This window comes from Diorhabda sublineata, chromosome 1 (genome assembly GCF_026230105.1).
Source record: "Diorhabda sublineata isolate icDioSubl1.1 chromosome 1, icDioSubl1.1, whole genome shotgun sequence".
Classification (NCBI taxonomy): Eukaryota; Metazoa; Arthropoda; class Insecta; order Coleoptera; family Chrysomelidae; genus Diorhabda; species Diorhabda sublineata.
The window spans coordinates 1643190-1670567 of record NC_079474.1 but is presented as its reverse complement, the minus strand read 5'-3'; the positions used below and the strand labels follow the sequence as shown (position 1 = coordinate 1670567).

General features: G+C 30.4%; 3 protein-coding genes across 12 annotated transcripts in view; 2 read left to right on the top strand and 1 right to left on the bottom strand.

Moving 5' to 3' along the window:
• The window catches only part of LOC130452301 (titin-like), a 28948-nt gene extending 20195 nt beyond the window's left edge, over positions 1-8753 (top strand). The window contains exons 15-18 of the mRNA XM_056791538.1: positions 4537-4843; positions 4900-5150; positions 6946-7095; positions 7156-8753. Of these exons, the coding sequence (XP_056647516.1) occupies positions 4537-4843; positions 4900-5150; positions 6946-7095; positions 7156-7425 (978 nt within the window). The 3' untranslated portion in view covers positions 7426-8753. The remainder of the gene's footprint in view (positions 1-4536; positions 4844-4899; positions 5151-6945; positions 7096-7155) is intronic.
• A 1200-nt stretch (positions 8754-9953) lies between these two features.
• Positions 9954-13521, top strand: LOC130452292 (SET and MYND domain-containing protein 4-like). The gene is made up of 9 exons (XM_056791533.1): positions 9954-10474; positions 10586-10757; positions 10807-11124; positions 11729-11933; positions 11991-12340; positions 12396-12597; positions 12647-12865; positions 13134-13349; positions 13404-13521. The coding sequence occupies exons 1-9, from the start codon at positions 10283-10285 to the stop codon at positions 13507-13509; spliced, it is 1980 nt and encodes a 659-aa protein (XP_056647511.1). The 5' UTR covers positions 9954-10282; the 3' UTR covers positions 13510-13521.
• A 793-nt stretch (positions 13522-14314) lies between these two features.
• Positions 14315-27378, bottom strand: part of LOC130452212 (uncharacterized) — an 18593-nt gene continuing 5529 nt past the window's right edge. For 3 of the 10 annotated variants that reach the window (XM_056791527.1, XM_056791526.1, XM_056791525.1), the window contains 5 exons: positions 27201-27344; positions 26851-27099; positions 20486-20778; positions 20341-20425; positions 14315-14735 (listed from right to left, as the gene is read on the bottom strand). In XM_056791527.1, the coding sequence (XP_056647505.1) occupies positions 14722-14735; positions 20341-20425; positions 20486-20778; positions 26851-27099; positions 27201-27294 (735 nt within the window). In that variant the 5' untranslated portion in view covers positions 27295-27344 and the 3' untranslated portion in view covers positions 14315-14721. Of the gene's footprint in view, positions 20426-20485; positions 20779-26573; positions 27100-27200; positions 27345-27378 lie in introns of those variants that run through there. The other 7 variants (XM_056791518.1, XM_056791524.1, XM_056791521.1 and 4 more) reach the window with 3 other exon arrangements.

Sequence of the window (27378 nt, the reverse complement as noted above, 5' to 3'; positions counted from 1 at the left end):
TTGAATAAACGTTTGATAATTCGTTTTTTATATTTTTGATACAGGGGATTCACCAAAAATAGATGTTATATACTGTTTTTATGTGATATATACAGAGGAACTTCCAAAACTTGGATAAACATCACGTTTTTTAATATTGCTACAGGGGGACTTTCAAAAATTCGATAATATATACTTTTTTTAAAATTAATCTATACAGAGGAACTTCCAAAAGTTGAATAAACGTTTGATAATTCGTTTTTTATATTTTTGATACAGGGGATTCACCAAAAATAGATATTATATATTGTTTTTTATGTAATATATACAGAGGAACTTCCAAAAGTTGGATAAACGTCGCGTTTTTTAATATTGCTACAGGGGGACTTTCAAAAATTCGATAATATATACTTTTTTTAAAATTAATCTATACAGAGGAACTTCCAAAAGTTGAATAAACGTTTGATAATTCGTTTTTTATATTTTTGATACAGGGGATTCACCAAAAATAGATATTATATATTGTTTTTTATGTAATATATACAGAGGAACTTCCAAAAGTTGGATAAACGTCGCGTTTTTTAATATTGCTACAGGGGGACTTTCAAAAATTCGATAATATATACTTTTTTTAAAATTAATCTATACAGAGGAACTTCCAAAAGTTGAATAAACGTTTGATAATTCGTTTTTTATATTTTTGATACAGGGGATTCACCAAAAATAGATGTTATATACTGTTTTTATGTGATATATACAGAGGAACTTCCAAAAGTTGGATAAACGTCGCGTTTTTTAATATTGCTACAGGAGGACTTTCAAAAATTCGATAATATATACTTTTTTTAAAATTAATCTATACAGAGGAGCTTCCAAAAGTTGAATAAACGTTTGATAATTCGTTTTTTATATTATTGATACAGGGGATTCACCAAAAATAGATATTATATATTGTTTTTTATGTAATATATACAGAGGAACTTCCAAAAGTTGAATAAACGTTTGATAATTCGTTTTTTATATTTTTGATACAGGGGATTCACCAAAAATAGATATTATATACTGTTTTTTATGTGATATATACAGAGGAACTATCAAAAGTTGGATAAACATCGCGTTTTTTTAAGATTACTACAGGGGGACTTTCAAAAATTCGATAATATATACTTTTTTTAAAATTAATCTATACAGAGGAACTTCCAAAAGTTGAATAAACGTTTGATAATTCGTTTTTTATATTTTTGATACAGGGGATTCACCAAAAATAGATATTATATATTGTTTTTTATGTGATATATACAGAGGAACTTCCAAAAGTTGGATAAACGTCGCGTTTTTTAATATTGCTACAGGAGGACTTTCAAAAATTCGATAATATATACTTTTTTTAAAATTAATCTATACAGAGGAGCTTCCAAAAGTTGAATAAACGTTTGATAATTCGTTTTTTATATTATTGATACAGGGGATTCACCAAAAATAGATATTATATATTGTTTTTTATGTAATATATACAGAGGAACTTCCAAAAGTTGAATAAACGTTTGATAATTCGTTTTTTATATTTTTGATACAGGGGATTCACCAAAAATAGATATTATATACTGTTTTTTATGTGATATATACAGAGGAACTATCAAAAGTTGGATAAACGTCGCGTTTTTTAATATTGCTACAGGAGGACTTTCAAAAATTCGATAATATATACTTTTTTTAAAATTAATCTATACAGAGGAGCTTCCAAAAGTTGAATAAATGTTTGATAATTCGTTTTTTATATTATTGATACAGGGGATTCACCAAAAATAGATATTATATATTGTTTTTTATGTAATATATACAGAGGAACTTCCAAAAGTTGAATAAACGTTTGATAATTCGTTTTTTATATTTTTGATACAGGGGATTCACCAAAAATAGATATTATATACTGTTTTTTATGTGATATATACAGAGGAACTATCAAAAGTTGGATAAACATCGCGTTTTTTTAAGATTACTACAGGGGGACTTTCAAAAATTCGATAATATATACTTTTTTTAAAATTAATCTATACAGAGGAGCTTCCAAAAGTTGAATAAATGTTTGATAATTCGTTTTTTATATTATTGATACAGGGGATTCACCAAAAATAGATATTATATATTGTTTTTTATGTAATATATACAGAGGAATTTCCAAAAGTTGGATAAACATCGCGTTTTTTAATATTGCTACAGGGGGACTTTCAAAAACTTATATTAATATAAATATATTTAATTTATATTTATATATTTATTTAAATTTTAATAGAAATCGTGTTTTTACGTGATTAATACGAGGGGTAATCTAACAGTCTAATAAGTAACAGATTTCGTATGTTATCAATACAGGGGGAATTATGAAAATTTATTGTTATCGATACAGGGGGAATCCTAGAATTTGATTACAAATCGTGTTTTTGATACAGGGGATTCTCGAAAGTTGTATTACCTTACTTGATTTTATACGGGGGATATTATGAAAGTCTAATAAGTAATGGATTTTCGTTCTTCATTAATACAGGGGTATTTCAAAAAGTTTATTATAATCGATACAGGTGGAATGCCAAAATTTGAATAAAAATCGTAATTGATACGAGGGGTAATCATAATATAATAATTATTGAATCTCTTACGTATTCCGTGAATTCTCAAATTTATATGAAAATTTTGTTCATTACGCGATGTATACGGGTGGTTTCCGAAAAATTGAACAAACGTCGGGTTTTTTATTTCATTTGACACAGGGGCATTGTCACAAGTTTTATTGAGGTCCATACGAGGGGAATTACAAAAATTTAAATAAAAATCGTATTTTTTACGATATTTATCTAAAAATTGAAAAAATATTTTATTTCTCATGTCATTGATACAGGATGGCTCCTAAAAGTTGTTATTAACATCGATACAGGGGTAATCCAAAAATTTTAATAAAAATCGTGATTATTACGTGATGTATACGGGGGTTTCTCTAAAAATTTAATAAATATCGGATTTAGTACATAAAGGTTACAGGGGGAATTCCAAAAATTCTTATTAAGATTGATACAGGGCGAATTCACAAATTTTATATAAAAAATCCAGTTTCTTACGAGATTTATACGGGTGGTTCTTTAAATATTGCACAAACTTCGTGTTTCTTATGTTAATAATACAGGGAGGCTTCCAAAAGTTGTATTAAGATGTATACAGGACGATTTCTCAAAATTGAATCGGTATTTTTTACGAGATTTATACGGGCGGTTGTCCAAAAATTGTATTAAAAATCCTACCGGGGGATTCCTACGAGTTTTATTGAGGCCTATACGAGGGGAACATTTGAAAGTTCAATGGAAACCGTATTTATTACGTGATCTATACATTAAAATTGATACAGGGGGATTTCCACAAGTTTTTTCAAGATACAAGGTGAACAACCAAAAGTTGAATGTAAACCTTGTTTCTTACTCGATATATACAGGGTGGTAACAAAATTTTATATCAAGGCTCTTACAGGGCGAATTCCTAGGTTTAGAGGAAAAACTTGTTTATTACGCGATATATACGAGTGGTTTTCGAAAAATTTAACAAACTTCGAGTTTTTTACGTTATTGATACAGGGAGGCTACCAAAAGTCATATCGAGATTAATATACAAGGGAACATCCAAAATTAAAACAGAATAGAAAATTTTGCGTACGTATACGGGTGGTTTCCGAAAAATTTAACAAAGTCGTATCGAGATTAATATACAAGGGAACATCCAAAATTAAAACAGAATAGAAAATTTTGCGTACGTTACGGGTGGTTTCCAAAAAATTTAACAAACCTCGGGTTTTTTACGTTATTGATACAGGGAGGCTACCAAAAGTTGTATTAAGATGTATACAGGGCGATTTCTCAAATTTGAATCGGTATTTTTTACGAGATTTATACGAGCGGTTGTCCAAAAATTGAACAAATTGTCGTATTTCTCATGTTATTAATACCGGGGGATTTCCAAAAGTCGTATTCAAAATCGTACCGGGGAATTCCTATTCCTAAAGTTTTATTGATGCCTATACGAGGGGAACAACCAAAAATTGAATGTAAACCTTGTTTCTTACTCGATCTATACAGGGTGGTACCAAAATTTTGTATCAAGGCTCATACAGGGTGAATTCCCAAGTTTAGATGAAAAACTTATTACGCGATATATACGGGGTGGTTTAAAAAAAATTGAACAAACTTCGGGTTTTTTACGTTATTGATACAGGGATGCTACCAAAAGTCGTATCGAGATTGATACAGGGGGATTTCCACAAGTTTTTTCGACATACAAGGGAACATCCAAAATTAAAACAGAATAGAAAATTTTACGTACGTATACGGGTTGTTTCCGAAAAATTGAACAAACTTCGGGTTTTCACGTTATTAATACAGGGAGGTTCTCGAAAGTCGTACTGAGATTAATACAGGGCGTAAATTTTTCAACTTTAAATCGCGTTGTATACGGTTGGTTGTTCGTTAAATCGCCTATCCCGTAAATAAATTTCATTTACCGTACAATTTGAACTAGGTAGTCGCTTCTTCCGATTTAATAGAAGAATCCCAAAGTTCGGTACACAGTAACGGTACGACTTTAACGGAATACGGCAAAACCCCATCGAGACCGAGTAAAGCGCCGCGTTTGGAAGTACAAGAATCCGATTCGGCGATCGTAACCGCCGATCATTTATCCGAATATTATTGGAACGGCAACGGACCGTTCATGCTACAAGAACAGGTCGCTCACTTTTTAGGAATCAAATCGTTCAAAAGAAAATATCCCGGTATAATGAGGAGGATGTTGGACATGCAGGAAAGGGATTATATAAGGGAACAAGGTATTCGGTACACCTTTCGATTTCGGTAACGGAAAATTTTACGGGAATTCTTGCAGGTTTGGCGTCCGAGCATATGTGCGATTTGGGTTTGACGGCGGTGAACGCCGCCGACATATTGGACATAATGTATTCCGATTTTCAAGATAAATACGAGGAATATTGCAAACACCAACGCGACAGACAAGCCAAAGAATTGATCAGCAAACAGAAGGCTTTGAGTTTGGCGGCTACGCAAGAAAAATGTAAGGCCGATATTACCGAACAGGCGGTACATTCGGCGGCGCAATGGAACACGAAATTCAATAAGGTAATTTCCGTTTTCTTTTTTTTTTTTTTAATTATTCCGACCCTCGCCTCGGGCGAATTTATTCGCTAACACTTAACTATTCACTAATTTTTACTAACTACACTTTATTATTCGACGTTTACGTCTCACTTTCTACTATATCGTCGTGTTCACTGCGATATCACATTGTTTATTGACTTTAATGTCGTCTAGGTGTGACAGAAACGACTTTAACGTAATATTAGCCATTTCGGTCAGTTGTGGAGTGCAAGTTTTTACTATTTTTTCTCAATTTAAATTGATCCCGATGGACCGGGGATAATTTTTGATCCTCCGCCGGTCAAACGGAGCCTTCGCGTGTTAACCCTATGCGGAGAAAGCGACCGGACAATGTCCAGCGCTTTGCGTACCTTAGTCCATATTTACGGCCCCGATTAGACCTTTAAAATCATTCCACCCTTGGATCTAGCGAAACGATTCGAAGCCGCGGGGACGGCATACGCGCCGAACGTCGACAACGAACTGCATATTGGACTGGCCAAGGAAAAATCCTGACGCCGGTCGCTGGTGAATAAGGATTTTGAGGCACAGATCATTGAACGGTGACTCCAAGCCCGCTATACACATTGGAGTTATTTGGTACACGGACGACTCCGGGGAAGTTTTGGGAATACTTAATCGACTTTATTTGAACTATAGTTGTGCCAAGTTTTCAGAAAAACGGCCGGAATCCCTCGTCTTATGGTATTCTTGGTATTTTATCGGGTAATTTTGGGGGGTTGGGAAATTTCATGCCCATGGAGACTTAATCGGCTTATTTCAAACTATAATGGTGCCAATTGTCAGAAAAACTAATCAAAATTCCTCCTTTTATCGTATTCTTGGGTAATTTTGGGGAGTTTGGGGGATTTCGTGCCCATAGTGATTTTTAGTCAACTTGCTTTGAACAACCATTATGCCTATTGTCAGAAATATTGCCTAAAATTCCTCCTTCGTTGGTATTCTTGGGTAATTTTGAGGGTTTGGGGAATTTTATGTCGTAGGATGCTTTTAATCAGCTTGCTTCCAACTACTCTTGTGCCAATTGTCAGAAAAATTTACCAAAATCCCTCCTTTTAAGGTATTCTTGGAATTTTCTCGGGTATTGTCAGAAAAACTGACCAAAATCCCCCCTTTTATGGTATTCTTGACATTTTCTTGTATATTATGGGGGGTTAGGGGATTTCGTGCACATTGAGACTTTTAAGCAACTTGCTTTTAACCATCTTTGTGTCAATTGTCAGAAAAACTGATTAAAATCCCTCCTCTTATGGTATTCTTGGAATTTTCTCGGGTATTGTCAGAAAAACTGACCAAAATCCCTCCTTTTATGGTATTCTTGGGTATTTGGGGGGATTTCATGCCCATTGATATTTAATCAGCTTGCTTCAAACTACCTTTGAGCCAATTATAACAAAAAACTGACTAAAATCCCTCCTCTTATGGTATTCTTGCCATTTTCTCGGGTATTGTCAGAAAAACTGACCAAAATCCCCCCTTTATGGTATTCTTGAAATTTTCTTGGATATTATGGGGGGTTGGGGGATTTCGTGCCCATTGAGACTTTTAAGCAACTTGCTTTTAACCATAATTGTGTCAATTGTCAGAAAAACTGACTAAAATCCCTCCTCTTATGGTATTCTTTGAATTTTCTCGGGTATTGTCAGAAAAACTGACTAAAATCCCTCCTTTTAAGGTATTCTTGTTGTTGGGGGGCGTGCTCTTTCCTGTCATAACATGCCAATATCGATATTTTGTTTTCCATTCAATTTTCCAGGCGAGAAGAGAACAAAGAAAAACTTGTATGGATCTACAAAATCTGACGGTGCATTATCCGAAAGGTAAAGCGGTACCCGCGGTACCGGCGCCGCATCCCGGCGATTACCCCGTCGCCTTAGTGCCCGGACAATTCGGGGAATATTACGAGGTGAATACCGAATATTGCGAGAAATCAAAAATCGTTTCGTTAACCGATTCTTTTTTTCAGGAATTCACTCCTACGGAATTGAACAATCTACCGATCAACACGATGTGTTACGATACCGTCAACTTTATCCCGCGTTACGATACCGACGATTCCGTTTCGGATGCTTCCGATTCCGATTCGGATACGTCGGGTTCGTCGAGTTCTAGTTCGGATACCGATTCGTCATCCGGTATCGACGATTGTAAATTGTGTAAACAACAATCGCCGAAAAAAATTACTCCGGCGACGTCTCCGTCGGCGGTGACTATCAATCCCATTGTTACGAAGTGAATTTATCATCATATAAAGAATTTATTATTGGGGACGTCCTGTATAACGAGATTTTATCGATGGATGATGCGTTGATTATTTGTCTATGAAATGTCCAATTTTTTGGTTACGTTCCTTTATTATTTAACATTGTAATTGATCCCTAAATAAATCTGTATAATCTTGGTGATGAGAATCGATGCAAAATTTTTGTTTCCGTACATAAAATTCCTCGAAAGGGTCGTTTGTAATCAGTTTTATTAGTTTCTTCACTATTGGTCTTTCTATATTCGTAATTTCAATGAAAACGGCCCAAATCTATCCATTTCACAAATTTTTCACTGAATAAATTTCTTGTTGCGGTCCAATTTTTGAGTCATGTTCCTTTTTTTTGGTTTTTTAACGTCTTTATTGACTTTTTGATCCCTAAATAAATCGAAAACACTCTGTATAATCTTGGTGATATGAATCGATGCAAAATTTTTGTTTCCTTACATAAAATTCCTCGCAATGGTCATTTATATTTTTGTTTTTGGATATTTTGTATGTTTTTTTTATTTATATTTTCGTGTATCGTCAAGCAACGTGTTGAAAATCCACTGTTTTCCATTCATTTCCTTATTGTTGGTCTTTGTTTTTCATTATTTCACTAAAAATGGTAAATCGATGCAAAAATTAGCAATTTCATCAAATAATTTCATCGAAATGATCTTTTATATCAAACTCTACCTGACTTGAAGCATTATTGTTATTGATTTTGGTATATCGTCATGGTACGTGTTTAAAATTCAATGTTTTTGTTTGATTTCCTTATTTTTGATCTTTCTGCATCTTATAGTCTCTATATTTTGTTAAAAATGTACCAAATCTATTCAAAAACCAAAAATTGATGCAAAATTTCAATTTCCACAGAATAAAATTTTCAAAATGGTCATTTACAATTGTATAGATCCAATTTTTAGGATTTCTTGGTACTAATATTCATATATCGTCAAGCTACGTGTTGAAAATTCACTGTTTTCCATTAATTTCCTCACTATTGGTCTGTGTATATCATCTATTGTATGAAAAGTTCCAAATAAATCTGAAATAAATCCAAAAATAGGACAAAAATTATTCAAATTTTACATGTCATATAAAATTACCATTTTTTTTATATTCTATTTGAAAAAAATTTATTTGAAATTGAAAATATTGAAAAAAAATTAGAAAACTTATTCAATTTTGATTTCTATAGATTATTTAAAAAATTTTTGCTGTATATATAATTTTTTTATATTTTTTATTTGATTTACAAGAAATTTAACTTGTAGCTGTTCTTTTGTAATAAAATGATGATATAAAAGAAATTTTTCTTTCATTTACCCTCTTCCGATTCATTTTTATCCCGATTCATTTTTATCCCGTATTCATATTTGATTAAAAAAAAATTCCTTGGCAGATAAACTGAGCTTGAACTCTGAAGATGATAATTTGGTATCAAAACGCTTATTAGAAAATAGTATCCAAATTCAATATGAACATCACGAATTAATTTTTTCAAAAATTCCAGCAACTCCATAAAATTAAGGGTAACTTCTTCTATTGATATTTGTATAATTATTGATCAAAAGTTCATTTGAACTACTACTAGAATAATTCTTCGTAGAAGTGATTTACATTTATAACTCAGTTAATTTTTCAAGAAAAATCAGTTGAACTACTGCTACTTTTAATCATTTTTCAATAAAACTTCATTTGAGTTACTACTACTTAAATAATTCTTCATAAAAGTGATTTATACCTATATCGCACTATATTTTTCAACAAAAGTGCATTTGAACTACTGGTATATAAATCAATCCTTTTTTTTATTAGAGGTTAAAATGATTTATACGAATAATTTAGTACCTTGTTACATTACGAACTTAATTCCGACTAGTAATCGAATAATTACTTCTTGCTTAACTTAAATAGGTACTCTTACATTTTTCTAGTTCTACTGACCCTTGAATAACTTTTTTCTTGAACTAAACTCGATCCTATTGATAATTAGATGCATTCGATATACATTGTAGTTCATAACTACCAGTACTTTGATAACATCTTTTATAGCATTTTCACGAGTTGAATGTATAATTTTCTTAATCTAACTATATTAAACGTATATCTGCTACAATTACACTGAAACGAGTTTAAATAACGAAATTATAGTCCCCCTATTCACATTTTTATCAATCTTATATAAATTATGTTTAGTATTTATCATCTAATATAAAATGCAGAATTCTTAAAAACGTCAAAACTGTCATTGATTCTTCTTTTTGTTGGGGGCGAAGAAGGCCTTAGCTGCCAGGACTATTCGGATCGTATGTGGTGCATTGATTTGTATTTTTACAATGGCCTTGTTGAACAACAATTATTATCCCTGTTAGCACATTTCGTTTCATATATTTGAAAAAATATATTATTAATAGGATTATAATATCGATCGACCTTTAATTAGATCATTCAATATACCATCAATTGTTGGGAGTAATTTCTTCTTCGATAAGAGTAAATGAACTACTAATATGACATCTGTCAAAAGCTAATGTTAATTGTAAATTAACGGCGCGAAACTCGAGTGTAATTATACGGTAGTTTATGAATTTAACTCATAAATTTATCTTTTTATTAAATTAAATAAATATAAGGTATATGAAACAGTTTTTTTATATTTGCTTGGTAATAATTTATTTCGGTTTCGACCTCTTTAGTGAACCAGCTTTATTTATACCTTCGTTAACGGTTACTAAAAATAGTTTTCGCCGGTTTATTAAAAATAAATATAGCACACTGCTAGTTCTCTTTATTATATAAATATTTTATATCGAAACTGTATTTTTTTATTTTAAAAATGTCAGAATACAGTGATAACGATTACAGAAATAGGTGTAGTGAAAAAACTCTACAAACGAACAGCGACGGTTTTTTCATGGATTTTGTGGAAGTTGTTAAACAAAGTGTGGGTCAAACGTGGATTCAAAAAAAATTCGGTAAATTGAAAACTGACAGTGAGAGGATAAGAACTGTTTATACCGCCGACGAGGTATTGTTTTACCAAATATTAATTCCTAATTTATTTATTGAATTACCAAATAATATTCACTGAAAACCGATCTATTTTGAAAAATTTTTGATACACAGAATTCGTTTGCAGACCAAGGAAATTGTACTAAACATTCTTTCGAATGTACAAGAGGTGTATAGAAAGAAAGATGCCACTGTGAGTCAGTTAAAAAGACTCGAAGCTGAAACAGCTTTTGAACAAAACGATTTAAATAAATCTTTAATATTTTACAGTCAAAGTGTTATGAGAGCACCTGGAACTGGTGAGTGTGTTAATCGAGTCTTTAAAAAAAATGTAATTCAATATTTCAGGGCAATGTAGCTCATTCGATTCAGGATTATCACTGTCTCTTGCTCTGTGGGGTCGTTGTAAAGTACTAATGGGGTTGAAACAATATTCCTTGGCATTAAATGATGTTCAACTGGCATTAAAAGAACGTTTACCTAATGTATTTAAAGCTGAAGCTTACTGGAAAATGGGGGTGTGCTATAAAGCCCTTCGAGAGGATAAGAAATCCAAAGTGGCATTCGATTTAGCTGAAAAATTGATGGATAAGAAAGAAAAAATTGAAGAATTAGAAAAAAGCAGAAAAGAAAATGTAGAAACGGCAATGACGAATATGGAAAAAGGTATGTGAAAATGGAGCCACAGAGCTCAAAATAATTATAGTATAGAATCTTTGTTGTGTAACAAAAACAATGTATCGTTTAAAAAACTCTACAGACTGCATTTTCGAAAATATCAAGCTCATATTCTAGAAAAATCTTCTTTAAAGACTGATTTATAAGAAGAAAGTCCAACAATAATCAGAAGAACACAATTGTTGAGATAAAGATGAAAAAAATTTCAAAAATTTAAAAAACTCTACAGACTGCATTTTCAAAAATATCGAGCTCATATTTTAGAAGAATGTTCCTAAAGAATCAATTAATAAAGAAAAAAATCAAAAACATCCAAAAGTAACGGATTTCTGAGATAAACTGTAAGCAAGATGAAAAAAACTTCAAAAAACAGGCAAATTCATAATATAAAAGCAATGGCAGTAAAATATGATAAATAATACAAAAAAAAACTAATACATTTCTTTTTTCTAGTAAATCCGCCATAAAAACGAAAATATAAAAAAAATTCATTGAAATAGGGCGATTTTTCGATTTTTTAGAATAAAAAACAGTAAAATTACTAATATTAGCAAAATAGTTTCCAATGGATCTGTCATATTCATAATTTTAGTTCTTCCAAATGTAGAAGATAAAAATAACAAAGAATTTCCATGCGCCTCCAAAAAACTGTCTGTAAAAAGTACAGACCAATTGGGAAGATTCATTGTTGCTAACGAATCAATTAAAACCGGTGAAACTCTAGTTGTTGAACCGCCTTATGTGGCTTGTTTACTACCAGAAATGTTCGGTACGCATTGCCACAACTGTTTCACTAGGTAAAAATTTTATAAAAATATCGTGATGGATTTAAATTGAATCGTTTGGTATTTTAGGTTACAGGCTCCTGTGGCTTGTCCAGATTGTTCAAATGTAGCTTTTTGTAATACAATTTGTAGAGATGAAGCTTTATCTACTTACCACAAGTACGAATGTAAATATTTAGATCTACTTATTGGTTCTGGTATGAGTGTTCTATCACATTCGGCTTTGAGAATTATAACTCAACAAAACCTTCAAAATTGCTTGGAAATTTATAAAAATAAACAAAAAGAAAAGTTTTTTTCTCTGTGTACGAATAGTAATAAAAGAAACGGAGAAGATTTTTTACAACGAACTTTAATGGCTGCATTTTTACTAAGGTGTCTGCAGAAATGCGGATATTTCAATACTCCCGGAAATAACGGTATTAAATGTTAATTTATTTTAAGTTATATGAATAAAATTTGATACATTTCTAGTTTTACCTACAGAAGAAGAATTTTTAATTGGGGAATATTTACTATTCAACTTACAAATGTTACAATTCAACGCACACGAAATATTCGAACAATTAACTACACAAGATTATAACCTTAAAATGTCGAAACTTTCATACATAGGTGTTGCTTTATATCCCACGGTGGCCTTGTTCAACCATGATTGTTATCCCGCAGTTACGAGGTAACAATAGATAAAATGAGGTGATCGATTTGATTCCAATTTATTTTAGATATTTTGTTGGAAAGTATATTGTAATAAAATCATTAAGACCTCTTGCACCGAACGAAATTGTAGCTGAAAATTACGGTCCGATTTGTAGTAGAAAAGAGTTAAAAGATCGACAAAGGATTTTATCTTCTAGATATTGGTTTCAATGCGAGTGTAATGCTTGTACGTATAATTGGCCACAAATCGGCAGAGGAATGGACGATTTAAGTCAACAAATTAGGTAAGGAATATTCGCAACAATAAAATTGTTTCAAAATATTAATAACAGTGCAACTTATTATATAAGAAGAGGTTAGGAATAGTCCAGTGTAACACTGGTGTACTTCGGAATACAAAATAAACTATGCTCGTGTGAAATGACATTAAGGTTTATAAATGTCATTTATAAGTAAACGGAACAGGTCCGTATTTACTTTTTATAATAACTACATTTTATTTACTTATGATTATCGTTATAGTTAGTATAGTTATTTTCACTATGAATTTAGATGTCCTACTGAAAATTGCTCAAATATATTCACTCTACCGGTTTCAAGTAACCCGTTGAATTGTCCAAAGTGTAAAAATTTGGTAAATTTAGACGAAAGAATTCGTTTGCTCAAATATTGTGAAGAACAGTATAAAATTGGTTTCAACTTGATGCAATCCCAACAAATAGACAAAGCCGTTGGAGTATTTTATGAAGCATTGGATACTTTTCATAAGTAAGGGAATACGATACTACTAATGAATATTTGCGATAATTATTTTTTTTTTAGTGTATCTTGCCCTCCACATAAAGAAACACATTTAGCACAAGAGGCATTGCAAATATGTTTAGCTTCATACGGAAATGTGTCAAATACTTTAAAAGAAATAAAGTAGTTAACAAAACTATATTTTTGTTTCATTTCATAATAACAAATACGTTTTTCACATATATTTTTACAACTGTGTTGATATGGTTGCCTACCTAGTAGAAATAAAATAGTTTTCTAGAGCGATATTTAGTCGCTAATAAATGCCTAACTTGTCAATTTTAGTTGACTACACGGTTAAAAATTAACAAAACAAATTAAACAGAAAGTTTGATTTCATTTTATATGGGAACAAAGCGATTAAAAACGATTATTATTATAAAATTTACGGAAAATATACAATATTTAGGATGAAATGGAATTATGAGATGTATGTTCATGAACAAATATGGTTATAATACTTATTATTATACTTACCTAACGTTCTCTCCATCTTTAATATTAACTCTATGAAACAACTAATATATGATGTTGTACACGAAGAGTAGTGTTGCCAAATTGAATGATTAACTTTTATTTTGTACCAAAATTTTTAGTACTGAAATGAACATCGGTTTTTATTTAAATTCGTATTATTTCATGGAAAAATGTATCTTCATTAGAACCTTCCATTTCACAGATAGCACTCTCTGAAGATCTAGATCAACACCATTTAAAAACATTTTGAACCCTTTTAGACCCCCCGGAGGTTTCGTGGACTTATATCCATCCCCTCCCCCACTAACAAAATTCTGGACACGTCACTACTATTAAGATTCTTTATATTTCAGTTATTAGAAAAAATCTGGCAACACTGGATAACGTATTATGATTAGTTTGATTATTTATTAACATACAGGGGGGGGATTAATGTAAGGAAAAATAAAATTCGATTAATTGGTAAAGCTATGTATTATGTATTATTACCAAAAAAAAAGTAAAACCAATTACAATTTTAAAATGTTCCGCACTGTGGGACGGTCTTGAGGATATATTTCGATGGAATGCGAGACACGTTTTTAGTCAGTACCGATCGTCCTAGAGTGTCAGTTACAAACATTAATTACATGTAACATTTTTTTTTCCTTTGCTTAATATTATTTTGTATAATTTAAGGCACTGTTTTATATTTTATATTGTTGTATAACGGATTTAGATATTTTTTTTTTAGTTAAAATGAACACTTATTTGAAACATAAATTGCAAACAAATGTTTCAATGTTATAACATGTCCAGTCAGTCGCTTAATGTAGGTCAATGATCTTTCCTCATTAAGTCATTCTTTTTATATTCTTTCCACTTAGTAAACGGCAGCTGTAAAGACGAAAAATACCGTCACAAATAATAAAAATAATAATTGTAATCGTAATCGATATAAATAATTAATTATAAATAGATTGTTGATAAAATAAAATGTGCATATAGATGATTATTAATACAACTATGTTGATTTGGTTGCCTATCTAGTAGAAATAAAATAATCTACTTAAGAAATGGACGGAATATTTAGTCGCTAATATACGCCTAACTTGACAGTTAACTACACTGTTAAAAATTAACGAAATAAATTAAGATTACGATTACAAAATATAATGAAATTATATAAACTTTAGAGTGAAATAAAAATGGAATTGTGGAAGGGGAAGAGTGAGTAACCAAAATATTCACGTTCTGTTTGAATTTTTGGTACACGAAATTTAGTGTTTGGATGAAATATAATCAAGGATTGTTAAATTACACTAGACTAGCTCTAATCTAAATAAACAGTAATAAAAAAATTGGAATTTTACCAAAATAACCGCCATCCTTTTCAAAAAAAAACTGGGAAAAAATTAGTATAATTATATTTGTATGAAATGTATAGAAAAAACACTTTTAAAAAACCATCCCATCAAAATAATACTAATTATGAATTATCAATGAATTCAGTCTTTTATAATGAGTTAAAAAGACTTATGAATTTGATTTAATACTAATTAGGTCGATTTTGGAATGTTTTTCAGGACTTGAGAGATATTTCACTTCATTTTTCATATTTTTTTCAATTTGTAGGACTCAAAAGAATACTTATAATTATTTTACAACGAATTTAGTTAAATCTTTCCGCGCTACAATATTTTTAGCAGCCAAAAAATATTTAAAATTAGACTTCATCGTCTTATTTGGTTCTTGGAGAATATTTTTCACTTGATACAGATTTTAGGTCTCACAATAATGAGTTTTCTTCATAATTTTAGGACTTATATGCATAATTGTTGCAAAATTTCCCAATTTAATTCAGTTAATACTTATAAAGAAAATTCTAATAAGTTTAGGACGTATTTAGTACATTTTTTTCTTCCAAAGTAAATGAAATTTGGAAAAAAAAATTTCAATTGATATTTATTCGTCATATTAATACAATTTTTTTCATTTTTCACGAATTTAGAAAGTTTTAAATCCTTCCATACATTCAGAATGATATAGGACTTGTAACAATCAAAGTGCCTCACGATTTTAGGACTTAAATCAACCAGTCTTTCATAATTTCTCATATTTTCCTAATTTAATCAAATTTATAGGACTTACAAAGACTTTTCGATACATTTTGTGTGTTTTTAGTTAGACTTTTTGACGTAAATTAATTCATACACTGGAAAAAATGTTTCAAATAAAAGTTGTGTATAATTATGATTTTTTTCAAATCTAAGATTTACTATAACGAGTTCCATTCATAAATTTAGGACTTATATCCATAATTATCGTATAATTTTCCATATTTCCCCAATTTAATACTTATAAAAAAAGACTTTTATCAGTTTAGGACGTATTTAGTACATTTTTTTCCAAAGTAATTGAAATATCGAAAAAAAAAATAATTCAAATAATACTTGTAAGTCATTTTTACGAATTAAGGAAGTTTCCACTCTCTCCATACATTTATAATGATATAGGACTTGTAATAATCAAAGTGCCTCACGGTTTTAGGACTTAAATCAACCAGTCTTTCATAATTTCTCATATTTTCCTAATTTAATCAAATTTATAGGACTTACAAAGACTTTTCGATACATTTTGTGTGTTTTTAGTTAGACTTTTTGACGTAAATTAATTCATACACTGGAAAAAATGTTTCAAATAAAAGTTGTGTATAATTATGATTTTTTTTCAAATCTACGACTTACTATAACGAGTTCCCTTCATAAATATAGGACTTATATGCATAATTATCGTATAATTTTCCATATTTCCCCAATTTAATACTTATAAAAAAAGACTTTTATCAGTTTAGGACGTATTTAGTACATTTTTTTCCAAAGTAATTGAAATATCGAAAAAAAAAATAATTCAAATAATACTTGTAAGTCATTTTTACGAATTAAGGAAGTTTCCACTCTCTCCATACATTTATAATGATATAGGACTTGTAATAATCAAAGTGCCTCACGATTTTAGGACTTAAATCAACCAGTTTTTCATAATTTCTCATATTTTCCTAATTTAATCAAATTTATAGGACTTACAAAGACTTTTCGATACGTTCAGTGTGTTTTTAGTTAGACTTTTTGACGTAAATTAATTCATACACTGGAAAAAATGTTTCAAATAAAAGTTGTTTATAATTATGATTTTTTTTCAAATCTAAGACTTACTATAACGAGTTCCCTTCATAAATTTAGGACTTATATGCATAATTATCGTATAATTTTCCATATTTCCCCAATTTAATACTTATAAAAAAAGACTTTTATCAGTTTAGGACGTATTTAGTACATTTTTTTCCAAAGTAATTGAAATATCGAAAAAAAAAATAATTCAAATAATACTTGTAAGTCATTTTTACGAATTAAGGAAGTTTCCACTCTCTCCATACATTTATAATGATATAGGACTTGTAATAATCAAAGTTCCTCACGGTTTTAGGACTTAAATCAACCAGTTTTTCATAATTTCTCATATTTTCCTAATTTAATCAAATTTATAGGACTTACAAAGACTTTTCGATACATTTTGTGTGTTTTTAGTTAGACTTTTTGACGTAAATTAATTCATACACTGGAAAAAATGTTTCAAATAAAAGTTGTTTATAATTATGATTTTTTTTCAAATCTAAGACTTACTATAACGAGTTCCCTTCATAAATTTAGGACTTATATGCATAATTATCGTATAATTTTCCATATTTCCCCAATTTAAACCATATAAAAAAAGACTTTTATCAGTTTAGGACGTATTTAGTACATTTTTTTCCAAAGTAATTGAAATATCGAAAAAAAAAAAATAATTCAAATAATACTTGTAAGTCATTTTTACGAATTAAGGAAGTTTCCACTCTCTCCATACATTTATAATGATATAGGACTTGTAATAATCAAAGTTCCTCACGGTTTTAGGACTTAAATCAACCAGTTTTTCATAATTTCTCATATTTTCCTAATTTAATCAAATTTATAGGACTTACAAAGACTTTTCGATACATTTTGTGTGTTTTTAGTTAGACTTTTTGACGTAAATTAATTCATACACTGGAAAAAATGTTTCAAATAAAAGTTGTGTATAATTATGATTTTTTTCAAATCTAAGACTTACTATAACGAGTTCCCTTCATAAATTTAGGACTTATATGCATAATTATCGTATAATTTTCCATATTTCCCCAATTTAAACCATATAAAAAAAGACTTTTATCAGTTTAGGACGTATTTAGTACATTTTTTTCCAAAGTAATTGAAATATCGAAAAAAAAAAATAATTCAAATAATACTTGTAAGTCATTTTTACGAATTGAGGAAGTTTCCACTCTCTCCATACATTTATAATGATATAGGACTTGTAATAATCAAAGTGCCTCACGGTTTTAGGACTTAAATCAACCAGTTTTTCATAATTTCTCATATTTTCCTAATTTAATCAAATTTATAGGACTTACAAAGACTTTTCGATACATTTTGTGTGTTTTTAGTTAGACTTTTTGACGTAAATTAATTCATACACTGGAAAAAATGTTTCAAATAAAAGTTGTGTATAATTATGATTTTTTTCAAATCTAAGACTTACTATAACGAGTTCCCTTCATAAATTTAGGACTTATATGCATAATTATCGTATAATTTTCCATATTTCCCCAATTTAAACCATATAAAAAAAGACTTTTATCAGTTTAGGACGTATTTAGTACATTTTTTTCCAAAGTAATTGAAATATCGAAAAAAAAAATAATTCAAATAATACTTGTAAGTCATTTTTACGAATTGAGGAAGTTTCCACTCTCTCCATACATTTATAATGATATAGGACTTGTAATAATCAAAGTTCCTCACGGTTTTAGGACTTAAATCAACCAGTTTTTCATAATTTCTCATATTTTCCTAATTTAATCAAATTTATAGGACTTACAAAGACTTTTCGATACATTTTGTGTGTTTTTAGTTAGACTTTTTGACGTAAATTAATTCATACACTGGAAAAAATGTTTCAAATAAAAGTTGTGTATAATTATGATTTTTTTCAAATCTAAGACTTACTATAACGAGTTCCCTTCATAAATTTAGGACTTATATGCATAATTATCGTATAATTTTCCATATTTCCCCAATTTAAACCATATAAAAAAAGACTTTTATCAGTTTAGGACGTATTTAGTACATTTTTTTCCAAAGTAATTGAAATATCGAAAAAAAAAATAATTCAAATAATACTTGTAAGTCATTTTTACGAATTGAGGAAGTTTCCACTCTCTCCATACATTTATAATGATATAGGACTTGTAATAATCAAAGTGCCTCACGGTTTTAGGACTTAAATCAACCAGTTTTTCATAATTTCTCATATTTTCCTAATTTAATCAAATTTATAGGACTTACAAAGACTTTTCGATACATTTTGTGTGTTTTTAGTTAGACTTTTTGACGTAAATTAATTCATACACTGGAAAAAATGTTTCAAATAAAAGTTGTGTATAATTATGATTTTTTTCAAATCTACGACTTACTATAACGAGTTCCCTTCATAAATTTAGGACTTATATGCATAATTATTGTATAATTTTCCATATTTCCCCAATTTAAACCATATAAAAAAAGACTTTTATCAGTTTAGGACGTATTTAGTACATTTTTTTCCAAAGTAATTGAAATATCGAAAAAAAAAATAATTCAAATAATATTTGTACGTCATATTAATACAAATTTTTCATATTTTTACGAATTGAGGAAGTTTCCACTCTCTCCATACATTTATAACGATATAGGACTTGTAATAATCAAAGTGCCTCACGATTTTAGGACTTAAATCAACCAGTCAAATTTTTATAATTTAATCCAAGTTATAGGACTTATAATGTATATTTAGTCAGTGTTTTTGACGTAAATCAATTCATACACTGAAGAAAATGTTTCAAATAAAACTCGTACTCAATTATTATTTTGTTTTTTGAATCTAGGACTTATAATAATGAGTTTTTATATAAATTTAAGGCTTGCAAGGAAAAATCTTTCAAATCAATACGTTTTGAAATAATTCAAGTATTAAAAAATGTTTTAAAAACCTTCAAAACTACACTAAAAAAAAAAAATTGAAACGTTCGTTTCAATTCAAATAGAAATCAACACTCACACACTTTTCTCAGTGTATATCAAATTAAATATCGACAAGTATTATTCGGATGGGCGAACGATGGAATTTCCTCGAAACCGATTCAAACGGGAATCGTTTGGTTAGTAATGGGACTTACCGAACGGCCTGATGGGGTGTTTGTCCCACAGGAACGTCCTCTTGACTGGGGATAGGTAAGAATCGCGAAGGTAGAAGGGGGATTTGCCGAAAGGCGTGTACGCGGAGGCGGGTTTTAATGGCGAATCCCACCAAAATGGGTCGCGAGATACGGCGGAAACGGGTAGGCTCGGAGAGGGGTTAAAAAGGTCGTCGATAAGACGCTTACTTGGATACAACCCTCCGCGGCTGTAGATCGGTTGACCGGCGTAATTGAAAGCCACTTCCGAAGGACGTGGAGCGAATTCGCCAGCCTGAAATCAATCGATATACAAATAAAAATATATAAAAATTCGTTTTCGAAGTAATATTACTTTGATCGGTGTCGGAGATTTGGTTCCGATCGAAGGCCACAACGTCGGATACAATTTATCTAATTCGGCTAGACGATCCAAATGGTCCAGCCAAGATCGGTGGGGATCGTACTTTTCGGCAGCCGGAGACGGTCTTTTACTGTAGACCAAATAAAGCGGATAACGAGAAAACGGGTATGTGGTGTGGAAGATCGAACTGGGCCATTGCGACGGTTCGCGACCTTTAACTCGATCTACGTGGTGCCTCCAAGCTTCATCGGCGTCGAAAGGCTTCGGTTTCGTTATATGGAAAGCTAATCAATACACACGGTGAAAATTTTTTAATCTCGATTTATTATTTAAATAGTTAATTACTGGACTAATTTGTAAAATTAGTAAAGCCGATACTACGTTAAAAAAGGTAAAAGCGAAGCGTTTTTCTTACCTCCAAGGCGACCAATCACTTCCCTCGGTTAAAAAATCGTTACACCGAGAAAAATAAACGCTCGAAATGCAAATGGGTAGGGAAAAAATAATCGTGGTACGCCCTGGCAAACGCTGGAGCAAACAATTAGGTTAAGTAAGCCATGGATTTATGCTATTAAACAAAATGACAATTTCAATCATTTGATTAGGATTAGTTCGTCTAGTAAACGATAGATAGCGCGCACTGTATTATTATCGCTATTAAATTTATATCCGAGTATCGATTATATAAATAGACTTACATGGACGCATGTTCGGAACGGAATACTTCGACTCGAGCGGTTTGGTATCGTATAAATAGTGAAAAAATATCGGGCGCGATATTTTTGGATGACCTTCGAAAAATTTTCGCAATTCGCGCGAAGTGTAACCGTATAAATTTAGTCCGCCGGAGGTGCCTGATCAAATTATTTGCGTATTTAAGATGAATTACGCGGTTTTGTTTTCGTTGCTAGCCGCTCGAACGTCACGCGTTAACTGGAAACGCTGACATTTTAAAAAAAAATGATTTTGCTAAAATCATTTTACGACGAAAAGTGTATATACTCGAAAAAAAACCTTAAAAACACCGAGAAAACATAAATAAGTAGTCGATATCACTTATGAATTGTTCCACGAAACGTATCGCTTTCGGGACAATATTTACGTAATTTTTTTTTTTTTTTTCAATTTTTCACGTAATAATAATTAATTCGTGACTTTTTTTCGTATTTACCCGATAATTGATACATTTTTTTCTATTTGATAATCGAAATGAATCTAATATGTCAAATTTATTTAAAATTTTGACAGGTGACTTGAAAAAACAAAACATGGCGGAATTATTGCGATAATTATATCTCAAATTAAACTTTCCTCGTATATTACGAATGATTTCCAGTCAAAATACACATTTAAACAAAATTATAATGACAAAAAAGTGAAATTTGAGTATTTACATATACGTCGTATGTATAAAAACTTTTTCTCAGTGTAGTCTAATGTGTCAATATCACGCGCCACTAAATTCTCTATCTCTCTCTATCTCTCTCTCTCTCTCACACACACACACTCTCCTTGATTAGAAGCTTCCCCGTATATACGTATCATCCCCACTATTTCGCTTGTTTCAAAATATTTTTTATTAAAAATACGATTTATTTTTGTATTTCATATTTTTATTTTGCTTCTTTATTATATCGTTTTTCAAATTAGTTGAACGAAATTGAATTTATAAGACGTAATAGTCATTTTTTAGCGAACGTATTTTGTTGAAATTTTTCCGCTCGATAATGACATCACGACTCCCAATTACTGAACAGCTGTTCTATTAATGAATCATTCCTAATTAAAGTTGTTCTTTATTTGAGGTGATGAGTCATTCGAAAAATATTTTTTATTATTATGCAATTGGGTATATTAATTAATTTTATAATCGAATTGAACAATATGGGCGTTATTTTTAACATTGCGCGCCATCTACTAAACGATAGCTATAGTTAATAAGGTACTTCTGTTACTGCGATAATACGTTACGAATATTGAATAAACTGTAAAAAATTTACAAGAACTTTGAAATAATTAAAAAAAAAACTTTATAGTGAGTTGTATTAAAGTGAACACAATTTAAACACGATTCTGTGGATTTAAATGATAGTTCAAGTCACGAACGTGCTAATTTGTGTTAAATCCTTTCAAATTTTTATCGAAAACTCACGATATACCGGGTATATAAAAAGTTTGTATTTGCTGTATTAAAATTAAACACGATTCTGTGGATTTAAATGATAGTTTAAGATAGAAACGAGCTAATTTATGTTAAATCCTTTCAAATTTTTATCGAAAACTCACGATATACGGGGTATTTAAAAAGTTTGCATTTGCTGTATTGAAATTAAACACGATTCTGTGGATTTAAATGATAGTTTAAGATAGAAACGAGCTAATTTATGTTGAATCCTTTCAAATCTTTATCGACAACTTACGATATACGGGGTATTTAAAAAGTTTGCATTTGCTGTATTGAAATTAAACACAATTTAAACACGATTCTGTGGATTTAAATGATAGTTCAAGTCACGAACGTGCTAATTTGTGTTAAATCCTTTCAAATTTTTATCGAAAACTCACGATATACCGGGTATATAAAAAGTTTGTATTTGCTGTATTGAAATTAAACACGATTCTGTGGATTTAAATGATAGTTGAAGATAGAAACGAGCTAATTTATGTTGAATCTTTTCAAATTTTTATTGAAATCTCACGATATACGGGGTATTTAAAAAGTTTGCATTTGCTGTATTGAAATTTACACGATTTAAACACGATTCTGTGGATTTAAATGATAGTTCAAGTCACGAACGTGCTAATTTGTGTTGAATCTTTTCAAATTTTTATTGAAAACTCACGATATACAGGGTATATAAAAAGTTTGCATTTGCTGTATTGAAATTAAACACGATTCTGTGGGATTTAAATGATAGTTTAAGATAGAAACGAGCTAATTTATGTTGAATCCTTTCAAATTTTTATCGAAAACTCACGATATACGGGGTATATAAAAAGTTTGCATTTGCTGTATTGAAATTAAACACGATTCTGTGGGATTTAAATGATAGTTTAAGATAGAAACGAGCTAATTTATGTTGAATCCTTTCAAATTTTTATCGAAAACTCACGATATACGGGGTATTTAAAAAGTTTGCATTTGCAGTATTGAAAATTACACGATTTAAACACGATTCTGTGGATTTAAATGATAGTTCAAGTCACGAACGTGCTAATTTGTGTTGAATCTTTTCAAATTTTTATTGAAAACTCACGATATACGGGGTATATAAAAAGTTTGCATTTGCTGTATTGAAATTAAACACGATTCTGTGGGATTTAAATGATAGTTTAAGATAGAAACGAGCTAATTTATGTTGAATCCTTTCAAATTTTTATCGAAAACTCACGATATACGGGGTATTTAAAAAGTTTGCATTTGCAGTATTGAAAATTACACGATTTAAACACGATTCTGTGGATTTAAATGATAGTTCAAGTCACGAACGTGCTAATTTGTGTTGAATCTTTTCAAATTTTTATTGAAAACTCACGATATACGGGGTATATAAAAAGTTTGCATTTGCTGTATTGAAATTAAACACGATTCTGTGGGATTTAAATGATAGTTTAAGATAGAAACGAGCTAATTTATATTGAATCCTTTCAAATTTTTATCGAAAACTCACGATATACGGGGTATTTAAAAAGTTTGCATTTGCTGTATTGAAATTAAACACGATTCTGTGGATTTAAATGATAGTTTAAGATAGAAACGAGCTAATTTATGTTGAATCCTTTCAAATTTTTTTCGAAAACTCACGATATACGGGGTATTTAAAAAGTTTGCATTTGCAGTATTGAAAATTACACGATTTAAACACGATTCTGTGGATTTAAATGATACTTCAAGTCACGAACGTGCTAATTTGTGTTGAATCTTTTCAAATTTTTATTGAAAACTCACGATATACGGGGTATATAAAAAGTTTGCATTTGCTGTATTGAAATTAAACACGATTCTGTGGATTTAAATGATAGTTTAAGATAGAAACGAGCTAATTTATGTTGAATCCTTTCAAATTTTTATCGAAAACTCACGATATACGGGGTATTTAAAAAGTTTGCATTTGCAGTATTGAAAATTACACGATTTAAACACGATTCTGTGGATTTAAATGATAGTTCAAGTCACGAACGTGCTAATTTGTGTTGAATCTTTTCAAATTTTTATTGAAAACTCACGATATACGGGGTATATAAAAAGTTTGCATTTGCTGTATTGAAATTAAACACGATTCTGTGGGATTTAAATGATAGTTTAAGATAGAAACGAGCTAATTTATGTTGAATCCTTTCAAATTTTTATCGAAAACTCACGATATACGGGGTATTTAAAAAGTTTGCATTTGCAGTATTGAAAATTACACGATTTAAACACGATTCTGTGGATTTAAATGATAGTTTAAGATAGAAACGAGCTAATTTATGTTGAATCTTTTCAAATTTTTATTGAAAACTCACGATATACGGGGTATATAAAAAGTTTGCATTTGCTGTATTGAAATTAAACACGATTCTGTGGATTTAAATGATAGTTTAAGATAGAAACGAGCTAATTTATGTTAAATCCTTTCAAATTTTTATCGAAAACTCACGATATACCGGGTATATAAAAAGTTTGTATTTGCTGTATTGAAATTAAACACGATTCTGTGGATTTAAATGATAGTTGAAGATAGAAACGAGCTAATTTATGTTGAATCTTTTCAAATTTTTATTGAAATCTCACGATATACGGGGTATATAAAAAGTTTGCATTTGCTGTATTGAAATTAAACACGATTCTGTGGATTTAAATGATAGTTTAAGATAGAAACGAGCTAATTTATGTTAAATCCTTTCAAATTTTTATCGAAAACTCACGATATACCGGGTATATAAAAAGTTTGTATTTGCTGTATTGAAATTAAACACGATTCTGTGGATTTAAATGATAGTTGAAGATAGAAACGAGCTAATTTATGTTGAATCTTTTCAAATTTTTATTGAAATCTCACGATATACGGGGTATTTAAAAAGTTTGCATTTGCTGTATTGAAATTTACACGATTTAAACACGATTCTGTGGATTTAAATGATAGTTCAAGTCACGAACGTGCTAATTTGTGTTGAATCTTTTCAAATTTTTATTGAAAACTCACGATATACGGGGTATATAAAAAGTTTGCATTTGCTGTATTGAAATTAAACACGATTCTGTGGGATTTAAATGATAGTTTAAGATAGAAACGAGCTAATTTATGTTGAATCCTTTCAAATTTTTATCGAAAACTCACGATATACGGGGTATATAAAAAGTTTGCATTTGCTGTATTGAAATTAAACACGATTCTGTGGATTTAAATGATAGTTGAAGATAGAAACGAGCTAATTTATGTTGAATCTTTTCAAATTTTTATTGAAATCTCACGATATACGGGGTATTTAAAAAGTTTGCATTTGCTGTATTGAAATTAAACACGATTTAAACACGATTCTGTGGATTTAAATGATAGTTCAAGTCACGAACGTGCTAATTTGTGTTAAATCCTTTCAAATTTTTATCGAAAACTCACGATATACGGGGTATATAAAAAGTTTGTATTTGCTGTATTAAAATTAAACACGATTCTGTGGATTTAAATGATAGTTGAAGATAGAAACGAGCTAATTTATGTTGAATCTTTTCAAATTTTTATTGAAATCTCACGATATACGGGGTATTTAAAAAGTTTGCATTTGCTGTATTGAAATTTACACGATTTAAACACGATTCTGTGGATTTAAATGATAGTTCAAGTCACGAACGTGCTAATTTATGTTGAATCCTTTCAAATTTTTATTGAAAACTCACGATGTACAGGGTATATAAAAAGTTTACATTTATTTTTCGAATCTCATAGTATTTTCATCAGTTTCGACATTCTCCATTCGATATAATACATTAAAATAATATTATTAACAGTAAAAAAACGCAAATGATTGATTTGTATTGTGTCAATTAAATGTTACGGAGTAGCTCAAGCTTTTGCAGGGGCGCGCGCACACCAACAAATTATTTTAATTTTTTTTATTATACATTAATGATATACAACACGTAAAATATTATCAAATATCAACAAAAAAAAAAATATACAGACGTCAATTTAAGTATTACACGGGTAAAGGTGAAAGAAATATTTTGAAATGGAGCGCGATACGGTGCAAGGACCCGTGCTTGGACTCTAAAAGCTATTAAAATGTCCATAAAGGCACTTTAAGTGGCAGATAAACATAAAATACTGAGAGAACGACTTTCAGTTGCGATTTCTAATGCTTGTATTCGAACCTACCGGGCCGGTATCTGTCTAAAGAACCGTAGTTGTGTGGAAAAATTGGCCTCGGCGAATAACCGTAGGTATCTCTGTGTAACGGGTCGTATCTGTAGCCGGGAACGTGGATACGTTCGGCGGCGGCGCTGGGTTCGTCGAAGATAGATTTGGTGAATGGCCAAGAGGATGATACTTCTGGTATGTCGCTTATGGGACGGAAGATACCCCTGCGGGAATGGACTGAATCGGTAGCCCTTAAATCGTCGGATCCTGAAACAAATATAAAAACAAAAATCCATTTGGATAAATGGATTAAATATGTCGTATGTACCGCGTCGCGCCATCTATTAAACGATAGTTGCATCACTAACCTTTCAAGGATCTGACGAAGGACTGCCAGAATTTGGCTTTCTTCGATGGAGTCTCATTGAGACTGATCATTTCCAAATGTTCTTTGAAAGACATTGTACGGCGTTTAACTCGTATCTCGATTCGGTCTTATCGGTCGTTCGTCCCTATATACAATACAACCTTTAATTAGTTGTACCC